Source organism: Mercenaria mercenaria, chromosome 1 (genome assembly GCF_021730395.1).
Source record: "Mercenaria mercenaria strain notata chromosome 1, MADL_Memer_1, whole genome shotgun sequence".
NCBI classification, from domain to species: domain Eukaryota; kingdom Metazoa; phylum Mollusca; class Bivalvia; order Venerida; family Veneridae; genus Mercenaria; species Mercenaria mercenaria.
Genome location: NC_069361.1, coordinates 84,671,957 through 84,686,764, shown reverse-complemented (window position 1 = coordinate 84,686,764; position 14,808 = coordinate 84,671,957). Strand labels below are relative to the sequence as shown.

The window sequence follows — 14,808 nt, the reverse complement described above, 5'->3', positions numbered from 1 at the left end:
GATTTGCTCAAAAGATGAAAATGTTTTAGAAATAAGATAACAGGTGAAATAATTCACAAAAAGATAGCAAGTAACTTATTTGACCTTGCAACTGTCATGTCCTCCCAATGCTGTTCTTCAGTGTACAAAGCTAAAGTCAATCCCTCCAGTACTTTTATTATGCCTCGAAAAGCAGAAGGCACTAAGCATTTACTAATGATACGAACCTTTGGGAGGATAAAAAACCTTTGCGCTTACTGCACCAAGTATAACTTTAATTTTATCTTTTTCCATTTCCAACAAAACTATGACATAAATGTAAGAAGACTAGAGCTCGTAGAACACGAAATGCCCCCCTTGATGCATTCAGTAATTGCACAAGGAACAGAAATTATTTGCTCACTGTAAACAAAAGTTCTACTCTTCTGGTTCAATGTGACCTTTACCTTTGATCTACTGACCTCAAATTCAACAGGGGTCATCTGCTGGTCATGATCAACCTCCCTATTAAGTTTTGTGATCCTAGGCCCAAGCATTCTAAAATTATCGTCCTGAAAGGGTTAACTGTTCTGGGTCAATGTGACCTTGACCTTTGGCCTACTGACCTCAAAATCTATAGGGGTCATGATTACTGGTCATGACCAATCTCTCTATCAAGTTTCATGATCCAAGGCCCGAGCGTTCTCAAGTACAGTAATCATCCGGAAATGGTTAAACTGTTTGGGGTCATTGTAACCTTGACCTTTGACCTACTGACCTCAAAATTAATAGGGGTCATCTGCTGGTCATGAATAACCTCTCTATCAACTTTCATGATCCTTGGCCCAAGTGTTCTTGAGTTTTCGTCCGGAAACCATCTAATTGATCCTGGCCAATGTGACCTTGAACTTTGACTTAATGCCCTCAAATTCAATAGTGGTCATCTGCTGGTCATGAACAAGCTCCCTATCAAATTTCACGACTCTAAGTCCAAATATTCTTGAGTTATCGTCCAGAAACCGTTTTACTGTTCCTGGTCACTGTGGCCTTGACCTTTGACCTACTGATCTCAAAATCAATAGGGTTCATCTGCTGGTGATGAACAACCTCCCTATCAACTTTCACATTCCTAGGCCCAAGCGCTCTTGAGTTTATCATCCAGAAACCGTTCAACTGTTTCTGGTCACTGTGACCTTGATCTTTGACCTACTGACCTCAAAATCAATAGGTCATCAGCTGGTCATTACCAATCTCCCTATCAACTTCGATGATCCTAGACCCCAGCATTCTTGAGTTTTCATCTGTAAACGGATTGGTCTACATTCCGACCGACCAACCAACATCTGCAAAACAATATACCTCTCCTTCGAAGGGGGGCATAAAAATTAATTAATGTATCATTGTATGTCACTATATGTTTTCACAGCACTGTCAGATTCTTGTCATTTATATACAAAAAGACCCCACAAAACTTTTCAATTTTAGGAAGAATTTAGTGAAATTTTAACAGCCAAATAAGAAAAGAAATTGAGCAATTATCGCAAATGGCTCAAAAAAGTGAATTTAAGGCCAATCAACACAATGTCATTCATTAAAACCTGTTTTTAAGCATGACAGAGCACTGATTCCTATAAAAGCAAATAAAAACTCTAGGAGTATGATAACACTCATGGCAACACAAGGCAACTGTTGCCTATAATTATGTGACACTGTAATCTCGCTGTCAGAACTTTGTTCATGGCTACACACACATACACTGCAACTTTATGAAGAAACCAACTCGTAGATCATACTGAAATAAATAAATAAATATATAAAATATGTACTATATGCCTACACCTCATGTGCATCTCCATATATTAAATTAATACAGTGTCACCTAATTATGAAACATCATGATGATACCACCAGGGATTTAACCTTTAGCTTGCTAAATTTCTAAGATGGACTGGTCCATTATTCACTTTGGGCAATACCATTAAGATTTATTAATCAAAGGGGTGTTCAATGAAAATTTACAGACTGAATAGTGAATAATGAACAGTGCAGGCTATGATCAGCCTGCACGGATGTGCAGGTTGATCTTGGTTAGCACTGGTGCAAAGGCAGGATCAATTGCCTCCAGCAGGCTTATTGTTAACAACTGGGTACGAATCTCTGTATATACTCAATGCAAAAGTGCCAGAATCACAAGTTTAGCAAGGGAAGAGTTTACAACATTGCAATGTATCGGTCAAAATGGTAGCTATAAGTCAAAGCAACACTGATCTACATCAATTTTCTTATGTGATAAAATTACATGTATTAATAAGAAGAAAGAAATTTTCTGGTTTGCAATTACTACTGTGCCAATATCTGCTATCTCCATGAAGTAAATATGATATTCATTAAACTGACAAAAGAACACATATTTTATTAAAACTTAAGAAATAATGAGTTAAAACTCTGCCACTTGTGTTCTAATGCAGTTGGCTACAAGATTTCCAAAATTCAGCTGAGGTCACTTTTTTGACATTTCGGGAAATCATTATCGTTTGTGGGTGACTAATTTTTGTTGATTTAAGGTTGCTTCAATAAACGAAATTAAACTCCAACCAATATATAAAATTATCGTTTGCATTACTTTACTACTTTGAATCCATAAATGTATGCCCTTACTAAAATGCCATTTTGACTGAAACCATAAAATTCCATGCACACAAAGTTAACTGAATTCACAGTAGTCTCATTTCAGTTTTATGCTATCACTTCATGACTATTCAGAAAGTGAAGTGGTGGTATAACTCTAAAACACACCTGTACAAGTAGTAGAAGAACGAGATAAGATAGAAAGCAAGTTTAATCCATCCTTCTCTCATTGCTCTGTTTAACTGATCGGCGTTCATTATAGTAGTTGGATCATACAATCCTGGCTGGCTCATCACAGGTCTATTACTGTATCTGTAAAACATTGGCAGGCAAAATAATGTAAATTGAATAATATTAACAACTGTTTCATTTTCGCTATTGAATATTTTTAAACAAGAAGACTCATAAATTATAATTAGTCATGAATATAATCTTGCACACAATAAAAGTAGATTTTTCGCAAGGTATTTATTTTGACACTTTTCTCTGTCTCACCATATATAGGTAGAAACTTCTTATATGATAAGTGGGTCACTTAGACCCACTGTAAGAACTTACCTCATTATAAAAGAAGCTATAGGGGGCTTATCTGAGGATTTCAGTGAAGAACATAACAAGAGGGTCATGATGACCCTGAATCGCTCACCTGAGTAATATGAGCCACATGTTTCAAATGGCAAATTGACGCTAAAATATTAGAAAGTAGGTCAGTAGGTCACATTCATGGTCGCTGAAAGTCAGTTTTAAGATTGGTGTGCAAAACTGTATATGTAATCCAAATTTCAAGGTTGTATCTCAAAAAACAAGAAAGTAGGTCAATAGGTCAAGGTCACAGTCAAGTGACTCCTAATTGCTTGGGGTCATCAGGTAATTATAATTAAACAGTCTAGGAAATATGATCTGATAATTTTTGAAGTATTTATTCCTACATAAATCATATAACAAGTGACCCCCAGGGAAGGGCCTCTTTTGACCCCAGGGGCATAATTTGAAAAATCTTGTTAGAGATCAACTAGGCAATGCTACATACCAAATATGAAAGGCCTAGGCCTTGAACTCTCAGGAAAGAAGATTTTTTTTTCCCTATATAAGACTATGTTAAATTTGGGACCCCCAGGGCAGGGCATCTTTTCACCCCAGGGGCATAATTTGAACATTTTGGTAGAGGACCACAAGGCAATGAAGCATACCAAATATCAAAAGCCTAGGCCTTGCAGTTTCCGGCAAGAAATTATTTAAAGCTTTTCCCTATATAAGCCTGTGTAAAACTTAAGACCTCCCACCCCAGGGCAGGGCCTCTTTTCACCCCAGGGGCATAATTTGAACAATCTTCATAGAGGACCATAAGGCAATGCTTCATACCAAATATCAAAGGCCTAGGTCTTGTGGTTTCAGGCAAGAAGATTTTCAAAGTTTTTTCCTATACAAGTCTATGTAAAACTTGGGACCCCTGGTGCCGGGCCTCTTTTCACCCCAGGGGCACAATTTGAACAATCTTCATAGAGGACCATTAGATAATGTCACATGCCAAATATCAAGGCTCTATGCCTTGCGGTTTTGGACAAGAAGATTTTTAAAGTTTTTCCTTTTGGTTGCCATGGCAACCAGAGTTTTGCATTGAATTCAATTCTTTGAACAATTTTGAAAGGGGGCCACCCAAGGATCATTCCTGTGAAGTTTGGTGTAATTCTGCCCAGTGGTTTTCAAGAAGATTTTTTTAGAAAATGTTGACGGACACACGATGGACGACACACGCCGGACATTGAGCCGTCACAAAAGCTCACCATGAGCCTTTGGTTCAGGTGAGCTAAAAAAGTATACTGCGAATCACAGTGAAGAACTTACCTTCTTAATAAGAAAAGATACACCATTTATTTGAATGGTTCTGTGAAGATTTTAACTTCTTTATAAAAGAAGCAATACTCGGCTTACTTCAGGATTACAGTGAAGAACTCAACTTCACATGATAACTTATAAAAGGAAGACTGAGGATTACAGTGAAGAACTTACCTTCTTATATGATAAGCTATAAGTGGTATATTCAGGATCACAGTGAAGAATTCCATAGCAAACAGCAACAGAACGTTGAAGAAAATGTGGATAAAGTACTCAGGTAACACCAGCTGCAATAGAAAATAGAAAACCTGTGAGCCAGACCTGTTGTCTAGATACTTATTATTCATGAAATGCCTTGATGTCATTTTAGCATTGTTTTTTGTAATGCTGAGTTCATTTAATGTTATAACAGTGTTTTACAGAAGCCAGTGCTAGGAGGTGTGAGGGGAGCTTCACATTTCATCGCCTCCCACAAAAAGACTCAATCAATCCAAGTATGCTATTATTTTGATTTCCTGACTGTTCTATACTTCTGAAGGATCTCTGCATGTATTTAATTTCCTGATATAAATTAACCTTATAGTTATACACCTATATCACAAAATTAACGTCTTTTTTATCTGAGCTCTAAGGTCCATCAAGGTAGCTTAGGGAGAGAATTCAATATCACGTAAACAAGTTGCGAGTCTGATTCCTTGTTCTCCTTGATTAACAACAAAATGACAAACTCTAAAACTGAGCTTTAATTTCAACTAAATAAATGTCCTGATATTTCCTGAGAAAAACTTGTTAAAAAGTATCCAATGAAGTAAATTGATCTGTCAGGTAATTAACTCCTTGTAATAATATATGTAGATACTTACAGGGTTGAGGCTGTTACACTGATCAATAGGATTTTTATAGTCTGTCTTTAACTCATCAAAGGCAATTATCTGAAATCAAAACAATATCATTTCATTTAAAAAAATGTTTTTCAAAACAATTAAGACATTTTCAGTGTTTTGTTCTCGTTTTTCAAATTATAAAATTGAAAACAAAAGTTGGACGATTCTTCTTTGGACTGCTGAGCATGTCTAAGACTAGTACGATAATCAATCCATTCTTTGTCTTATCTGAAGCAGGTGTAGAGCTGTATCACAGAAATGCAGACCTGTATGCAACTCTGTGAAAATTATGAAAATATATCAATCTGGTCCTGAAATAACTGTACTTGGAAGTTTTTTTTATTTGTATTTCTAACTTATTGCCATTTTTTATTCTTGCCAAATAAATTTCACCATTTTTACCCTAACTGGTAATTTATCTCACAACTCCTAAGTTTTTGGTCCTAGTTCCAAACCACACACCTTGTCTATAGAAAGTACTCACTGCAACACAATTATCAAGGCTTAGGGCCAAGGACAAAAGTTTCATTTAAATGTCCTTAAGAGGTTCCTAAGTTGTCTGATTTATTGTTATCTTACTCACAAATTACCCATAATCCAACTGTTGACAACTTACAAGCATGTCAACATGATCAGAACACACACAGATGGCATATAAACTTCTGTCTCCTGCAGAAACTTGTTAGATTTTCTCAAGAAGCATGTAAGGAAATCAAATTATCTGTCACATCAGAGGCAACTGTATTTTGGCCTATCAGCAACTTTTACTTCACTTAAATCTTGTTAACAGAAGTTTGCATTCACATACATTTTGTATTGTACAAAAAATACATGGGTTAATTTGATCAAAACTAGTGAAAGAGTTCAAGGATCTAGATATATTGTCTTGGAATTATTACGGACAAGGCATGTGTGAAGTTTTGTTATTTTATCTTTTACAGAACACCAGTCCTGGGTTTATTAACAAATGTTTAGTTTAAACACATGCCTTATGCACAATATGCCATGTCTATGAGGGAGTTCAGCTGACTAACAACAGTTAGTTCTAGTGACATACTGGAACAGGGATTCAACAAAAAGAATATAGACGCCTAGGTTTTGTAAAATAAAGCAAACCCCGGGAGAGAAAATACCAAGGTCTTTACCGGCGCTCAAACCCCAAACCTCATATGTTGCAGACATTCTAACCAAAAGAGCTAAAGAGTTAACCCAACAGCAAGGCTGTTGGAAGTGGCCTATAAACCTACTATCTCTACACTTCTCACCCCTTACTTTTTCAGAGCTCACCAGCTCTCTAGAATGAGACACTCTTTGCCCACCGCATGAGTCTGTCACACACTTCTGACACCATTAAAGTAAATCCCAGGAGAGAAAATACCAAAGGTAACTAGGTCCCTACTGGAGCTCGAACCCTGGACCTTATGATTCGTAGGCGGACACTCTAACCACGTTGCTAAAGCGTTAACCCAACAGCAGGGCTGTTGGAAGTGGCCTATAAACCCAATATTCCAGCTAGGATTTGAAATTGAAATGGGTGGAGGTAAAAAAAGGGCACTTCAAGCCGCAAAGTGGTGAGCGTGAGAGGGGGTAGACCCCTCCTACTAGGGGGTTTGGGGGATTCCCCCAAAGAAATTTTTGAATAATTGGACATCACCTGTAAACAAGGCAGGAAAACGGTTGATATTTATGACGAGTCACTGTTATGCTGTGTATTGTCAAAAATATTAATACTATTTGAAAATGGCAATATATCCTCGCATGCCCGTGAGCAGTCCTTTTAATGATTTCCAACAAAAATGCATTTATAATCTATAACATTTTTTACACTTTCAGAAAATTTTAATCTTACTTTATTAAATGCCCCTATATTCCTTTCAACCAATGCATTATTTTCAGAACAGTTTTCCAAGTTATAAAAAGAAACTAACAAAAAAATGGCACATGTTAGCCATATTGGAATGCCCAAGGTTGTGTTGTCACACAAAGTTATTTGTCAAATCACGTGACTTTCATTGATGAAATGTAAACAAAGCAGATGTAAATTTTATCCTGAATAATTAGCTTTTATTACAAAGAATCTCCAAGAAATCTTAGAGACTGGGAAAAAAGTAAGTTTTGGTTGATTCAGAATGAAATTATGCTAATAATTCCTTTTTTCTCTGCATAATTTTTGTTCTTCAAAGAAAAAATTTACAATGACAGTAAAAAGTTTTTCCATGCTTTGCACATGTGCGGTGACAGATCTCATGAGATACACTTCAAAACAAAAATGGCGACGGGTCAAAGGAAGGGACGGCTCAAAGGCTCCCAATGATAGTAATTTGATGAAAAGGGCAAATGGCGCTGGGAAAAAGAGGCAAGGTGCAACGCCCCACTATTTAGGCCTAGCTGGAACACTGAAACCTACTATGACTATAACAAGAGCTGTCCGTAAGACAGCCAAGCTCGACTATTCGAAATATTGACCCAGAAACAAGAAAATATTACCCAAAAAAGTTAAATATCAAAAGAGTTTTAAGTTCAAAAGGGGGAATAATTTGACCAAAATGCATATCAGTTATGGGACTTGCTGCTATTAACTAGTTTTATAACCCCGAAGGCACATGAGAAGTTTCAATTCAATATCTGCATTAGTTTTGGAGATAGAAACTTGCATGTAAAACTTTAACCAGAATTTACAAAGTCCAAAAGGGGGCATAATTTGCACAAAATACATGCCAGAGTTATGGGACTTGATCCAGTGAGGTAAGTAATTGATCTAGAAAAAGAAAAAATAAGTTTCAAATCTATATGCCTTTTAGTAATAGCTGTATGTACTTGCACGCAAAACTTTAACCAGAATTTGCTAAGTCCAAAAGGGGGCATAATTTGGCCAAAATGAAGGTCAGAGTTATGGGACTTGATCCTATCAACTAGTTTTATAACCCCGAAGACACATGTGAAGTTTCAAATCAATATCTGCATTAGTTTTGGAGATAGTAACTTGCATGTAAAACTTTAACCAAAATTTTCTAAGTCTAAAAGGAGGCATAATTTGCTCAAAAAACATGTCAGAGTTATGGGACTTGACCCAGTGAGGTTGGTAATTGATCTAGAAAAAGAAAAAATAAGTTTCAAATCTATATGCCTTTTAGAAATAGTTGTCTGTACTTGCACACAAAACTTTAACCAGAATTTTCTAAGTCCAAAAGGGGGCATAATTTGGCCAAAATGAAAGTCAGAGTTATGGGACTTGCTGCTATCAACTAGTTTTATAACCCCGAAGACACATGTGAAGTTTCAAATCAATATCTGCATTAGTTTTGGAGATAGTAACTTGCATGTAAAACTTTAACCAAAATTTTCTAAGTCTAAAAGGGGGCATAATTTGCTCAAAATACATGTCAGAGTTATGGGTCTTGACCCAGTGAGGTTGGTAATTGATCTAGAAAAAGAAAAAATAAGTTTCAAATCTATATGCCTTTTAGAAATAGTTGTATGTACTTGCACGCAAAACTTTAACCAGAATTTTCTAAGTCCAAAAGGGGGCATAATTTGGCCAAAATGAAAGTCGGAGTTATGGGACTTGCTGCTATCAACTAGTTTTATAACCCCGAAGACACATGTGAAGTTTCAAACCAATATCTGCATTAGTTTTGGAGATAGTAACTTGCATGTAAAACTTTAACCAAAATTTTCTAAGTCCAAAAGGGGACATAATTTGCTCAAAATACATGTCAGAGTTATGGGACTTGACCCAGAGAGGTTGGTAATTGACCTAGAAAAAGAAGAAATAAGTTTCAAAGCTATATGCCTTTCATTGATGGCTGTATGTACTTGCATGCAAAAACTTAACCAAGTAGTGACGCCGACGCCGACGCCAGGGTGAGTAGAATAGCTAGACTATTCTTTGAATAGTCGAGCTAAAAACAAGAATTTGGACGTTTCGACCCCAAGACATTTCGACCCCAAGACTTTTCAACCCCAAAATTTAATTTTCTTGGACAATTCGACCCCAAAGACATTTCGACCCCCCAGAAATAGTTGTATGTTTTCATTTTATACAATGTATTTCTTCCATTTTGCATATTTTAGAAAATATGAATATATAGATCTATATAAATTGATTTAAGTTGTTAAAATCATACTTTTAAAATCATACTTTAAATCATGTGTATTTGCTAAAATATTTAATATAGAAAAAAGTAAAATGCACTCTATATAAATCGCTTGTTAATATCATACTTTAAATCATGTGCATTTTGCTAATTTAATATTTTATATAGAAATATGATAATAACTTTTTTCCCCTCACTTAACAGAACAGTACTCACATATTCTTATATTTCGCAGTAACGGGGATTTCGTGTTTGATATTTTACAACTGGAAGGAATGTCGTTCATAGAAAAGAAAAGAGCAGTTAATGCTGACACATGTTTATAAATATCCGATGTCACCACAATCGCTTAATTAATTGTTAATTGCAATGCGCACTGCAGATAAATATACACATGCTGTATATCAACAAACAATTAATCAAGGTGTGATAATCCAATCAAAAGTGATATGTTGTTTGTAGTAGCAATTAAAGGGATCTACTGAGAGAAACAATATTATTTCAAAGAAACATAAATTGTTATTTTATACGATATAAACTATTTTTCTAAGTAGTTTACTAAAATTACCCCAAAAGAAGTTATTCTTATTCCCATTAATTGAAATGTGTAACCTGCATCTCTCTGCATATATATCACGTTTTGCTGATTATGATTTTAAATATCAATATTATGAAGATGGTGACATCTTAAACTTCTATGAATGACATTATAATTATTTATATTTGGTTGAATCCCATCGAAATGAGATGCATATATCGTTCACCAAAAAAAAATATAAAAAAAATAAATAAATAAAAAGGTATTAAAGATGTGACGTACTTTATTAAAATTACTTTCGTAATTAAAATCATCGAAATCGGCACATGATTTAAAAATCATTATTTTTTTTTTTTGGAATATAGCCGTGTACTAAAATAGTCTTTAAGATGATTTGAAAAAATAAATAAACATCAAGTATGAAAATATATTATATGAAGGTTATTTTAAGATTGATAATCGGAACAATTTGTTCATAAATTATTTACATAATAAACGCGGCTGATACATAAATCCCGTTATTTTCGTTAATAAAAGAATAATTCATAAATGATGATATTTCGTTTTTGTGAGATAAAAATCACTCATTTTTCATATGAAGGCATGTACTAATACAGTCTTTAAGAAAGTAAAAAAAACGAATTTTAGAAAAATAAAGAAATTTAGACAAATATGGCCCATTTTCGTAAAAAATCTTATTTTCGCGAAAATAACCTTATTTCTACATTTTAATTGGTAATTAAGCGTTATTACATTTTGAAATTGCTTAATTATCTATAGATTAAAGATTTGCAAACATGCCTGAATCACCCTTAAAAAGATGAAAGAACAATATAATTGTTTTATTCATTTAAATTACCCTTTTTAATCAGCTTGATATTAATGACGGCATTCTTTTAATCATTAATCTGTAATTGTTTTATTCAATCATTACCCTTTTCAATCAGCTTAATTATAATAATGACGGCATTCTTAGATGTTTTCAGGCATATCATTGAATGGGGTCGAAATGTCCAAGGAGTTGGGGTTGAAATGTCTTGGGGTCGAATTGTCTCTTGGGGTTGAAATGGCTTGGGGTCGAATTGTCTTTCTAGCCAAAAACAAGGGATTTGTCTCTTTGACAGCCATGTCGGAAAATGTTTTAAACTGTACCTATTAACTGGAACAACTGATACGGGGACTGGAAACCGGCATTTATCTTATCTTATGCTGTCGTCCAATCGAAGCGTATGCCGTAGGTTATTCTGCTATTACTCAAACACTTACGCCTTACAGTTTAACTCGTCCTTTCAGTGAAAATCTGGGAAAGCATTTGTTGATTTTTTTGTTGAAAACAAAAGTTCTGCCATGAAATTATTGCCTGCATCTGTTTTTAAATGGAAAATATCTACATTAATGTTACTTTTCGCCCTGTGAAAATGGCTAAATCTAGACTTGTCTTACCCAGAGAGAAAGATGTTGTTTTTTACATGATATTTGCCTTGTTGATTCAGAGTATTTAGAACAAAACAATTAGGACATATTTTAATGAAAATAGCAAGTCAAAACTGTAAACTGTTGCCTGAAAATATTTGTTTATGATATTGCTCTGTTCTTCACCATTTAAATGCGTGTTAAACCTAGAAAATTTTCTGCAGTTTTATCTAAAAGTTCGGAATACTAAATGTAACTTCGTTGTCGGCCTTTTTTTAAAAAATATATTGTTATTTTAATTTAAATACATTGTATTTTTCACACATCAGTTTTAAGATTAAATTTATTAAACTAATTTTTGGACTAAACAACAATTTCGTTTGAAACATTCCCTACGTTCAAGAAGAATGTTTGTTTCTGTATGTAGAAATCTGACATTATAAACAATAATTATAATTATGGCTCTACAAGATTAAGAAAAGTGTCAGCTTTCTGTTATTTTCCAATTTTTTTTATTCAAATCCAACAAAAATTGGCCCTAAGATGAAGGTTTGAAGTTACGTGGTAAAATATTTCTTCAGGGAAGTGAGCTCGAGTTAATTCGTAGTAATTAAGCATATCACCACATGCAGTCGCATCCTGTTTTTGCTTTAGAATCCCTTTAGATCAATATCTGATCATCTAATTATCGCCACTTAACATGTGACTGGTAAACCCTTTGAACAATAAGTGTTATAGCTCCATGATTAACATGAGGTAATATGCTAATTACACGCTAATCGATAGTGGCGAAAACAAAATATCGATCGCTAACGACTGGTCGATATTTACAGGTATGGATGACAGCATAATACAGATAAATGTATTGATTTATACGGAGTTTCTACTCCCCGTATTAGACCTTCCTGCTATTAAGAGGCAGTAGTGAGCACAAGTTGGAAATGTAGGTCATTTGACTTCACTAGAGTAGAAAATTCTTATTCTGTAGATCGGGATCTATTAATTTGTCCGAATTCAATTTAGTCGAAAATAACGCCTCTGATACATATGGAATATTTGTCTCACTTTACAAGAAAGAAATTTGAAAGTAGGTGTAACATTAAGCATAAAGATTATTCTTTTGAAATACTTACATGGAATATTGCAAAAAATATGAGAACGGCTGTCAAAATGAGTGCTAAAATGTAGCAAGCAGCAACAAATGTAAACGCCATTTTTTCGCAGCTGGTTCTCTGCTTTCCTGTATGGGTATCAAAGATTTATGAATGAAGCTGAGGAAAAGAAAGCATTACGGTGTCTGTGAAAAATCACAATTATGCTTTTACAAGCAACCAATCGTAGCAGTTTACGCTACTCTTGCACGCGAAAAGTGACAGCGCAGCGGGAATTATTCATGGAGAAAAAAACAATGTTTATGTTGTAATTTATATAGATTGTATGTAGTTTTTAGCTCTAGTAGATTCTAAATGATAGAGTTTAAATGTTCATCTTGTATATGAGCAAAGAGACCAAGTATAGTACACTGGCGGATAGTCCTGGACTAGTCTAAATAATGAGACCTCGGGTAGACCGATTTTACATTTGTTGAATTTACGTTGTTACTATAGGTCTAACCAAAAAATCAAAACTAGTGTGTGGGAACTGGTCGATGAAATTACGATATAAGTATCACGATTTTCTTTAGCCCTAATGCTTACCTGTAAATCATAAAGAGTAAAAAAACATAAGAACAGACATATTTATTAAGAATTCTGTTGTAAAATAATTTAAACCTCTAATTTCAACATGTTCACTTCATGTAATGGCGGTCCGAGGCGTGACCAATGAAAACTCGGGTAATTTGTTCACCCGTGATCGCCATTTTCCAATATGTAGTAAACTGTGTTAAACCTTGGCATTATTTTACTGCCATAGTTTGAATTTTTCCAAGACAATCTCGGTAAATATTCATACATGAAAAGGAAACAATACAGGCTTTCTATTATGAATTTCTTTTTTTAATCCTTGCAATTATAACAATTCCGCCCAAGTTCCATGGGTGTACTTACGCAAGAAAGACATGCTATCCATCTGTTACCTTTTTGGTTTTTACCGGAGCGGATATCGACAAGTCAAAAATATAACCGATATTAAACTCTCGAGCCAATTTTTGGACTAGTCTGACTGCCAGAAGCTGTGCAATGAACTGCACAGAAGGGATTGCTCATGTCACAATGACCAAACTTACCAGACTTACTAATGTAAGGGGTCATTGTCTGTTTTTATATAATTCACATCCCATATTATTATACACATATTCCACGATTCCATTTCATACTTCATCAGTTATCACATTTCTACTCATTGTTTCGAATAAGCATCTACACCTTCATCTTAACTACATTCAACTACCATACAATACCTCATTTATAGTTACTAGCCGCCAAGTACGTCCACACCATGGCATCCAGGTAAAATTGACAACTAAGAACTGAAAGTCTGGGTCCTATTCTTTTATTTATTTATTTTGGTCCTTCAGGTAAATAATCATGTTATAGTTATTCGATTTTTCCATTCCACTCCATATCATTTTCATATTTCGTATGTAAATAAAAATAATGATGATTTTGCAATGCCAGCGCCGAGAGTAAAGATTTTGAAGTGAGAACTGAAAATCTGTGTCCCCCTACTTTTTTATTTATTTATGCTGTTTGATTGCCCTTTCAGATAATTGAAGTTGGACACTGTTTATTTCCCTAATTCCCTCGATTAACATTTTCCATTGGGTTAAATAGTGAATTGATAGGAGAATGTTGTATGCGCGCCGAGAGCTACAGTTTTAGAGCTTGAACTGAAGATCGTGTCCCCCGACTTGTTGTATTTTTTATGCTGTTGATTGCCCATTTCAGGACCTGAGGAACCACGTTTATCCGTAAGTGTCTACTGACTGGTAACAAATTTGTGGCCAGTGTGGGGGTGTATGTCACGGTACGGACTTGGTCACGTTAGGGGAGGAGATGTGTCAGGCAGCCGGTTAGCTCAGTCGTTAGAGCACTCGCCCTGTAAGCGAGGGGTCCCGGGTTCCAGCCCCGGACTGACTGCACATTTTTCTCACCCTGTGACACTTATAAACCATGAAATCGTAAAGGTCATAACAGTAATAGCTGTACAGGTCAGGATGGCCCAAGTCCAAGATGGCCAAAACGGCCCAAAACCAAGACGGCCTAGACCATGACGGACCAATTTTTATTGTACTGTATGAACCAATTGAAGAATTTTAATTTATTATATTTATTTTTATGACCCTGAAGGTGGGCATATTAAAATTGCACTGCCCGTCCGTCAGTCAGTGTGTGCGTGCGTCCATGTAAATTCACTTCCGCCCTAAAGGTATTTTAACAGTCAGGGGTGTAACTGTTTCAAGTTATCGCAGTTTATAACCCATTTGAGTTACTGCTTATTCTTTCATAACTTG

At 35.1% G+C, this 14,808-nt stretch overlaps 2 protein-coding genes across 2 annotated transcripts in view; one reads left to right on the top strand and one right to left on the bottom strand.

The window, feature by feature from the left end:
• Positions 1–221: 221 nt before the first annotated feature.
• LOC123531965 (protein cornichon homolog 1-like) lies at positions 222–12,640 on the bottom strand. Its single transcript, XM_045313289.2, has 5 exons — positions 12,488–12,640; positions 5,286–5,354; positions 4,597–4,709; positions 2,755–2,898; positions 222–1,750 (listed from the first exon to the last, which is right to left on the bottom strand). Exons 1-5 carry the CDS (start codon positions 12,566–12,568, stop codon positions 1,723–1,725), a joined length of 435 nt encoding a protein of 144 aa, XP_045169224.1. The 5' UTR covers positions 12,569–12,640; the 3' UTR covers positions 222–1,722.
• LOC128559895 (uncharacterized) overlaps positions 12,633–14,808 on the top strand; it is a 15,874-nt gene continuing 13,698 nt past the window's right edge. Inside the window, exon 1 of the mRNA XM_053552919.1 lies at positions 12,633–12,789. The gene's annotated coding sequence lies outside the window, so the exon portion shown is untranslated. The remainder of the gene's footprint in view (positions 12,790–14,808) is intronic.

Bases quoted from the DNA above. Each gene is read 5' to 3' on its own strand.
- LOC123531965 (XM_045313289.2), bottom strand. From the start codon at position 12,568: ATGGCGTTTACATTTGTTGCTGCTTGCTACATTTTAGCACTCATTTTG. The intron at 4,710-5,285 runs GTAAGTATCTAC...TTTCTATTGCAG, and splicing joins AGTGTAACAGCCTCAACCCT to CTGGTGTTACCTGAGTACTT. The intron at 1,751-2,754 runs GTGTGTTTTAGA...TATTTATTTCAG, and splicing joins TTCTTCTACTACTTGTACAG to TATGATCTACGAGTTGGTTT.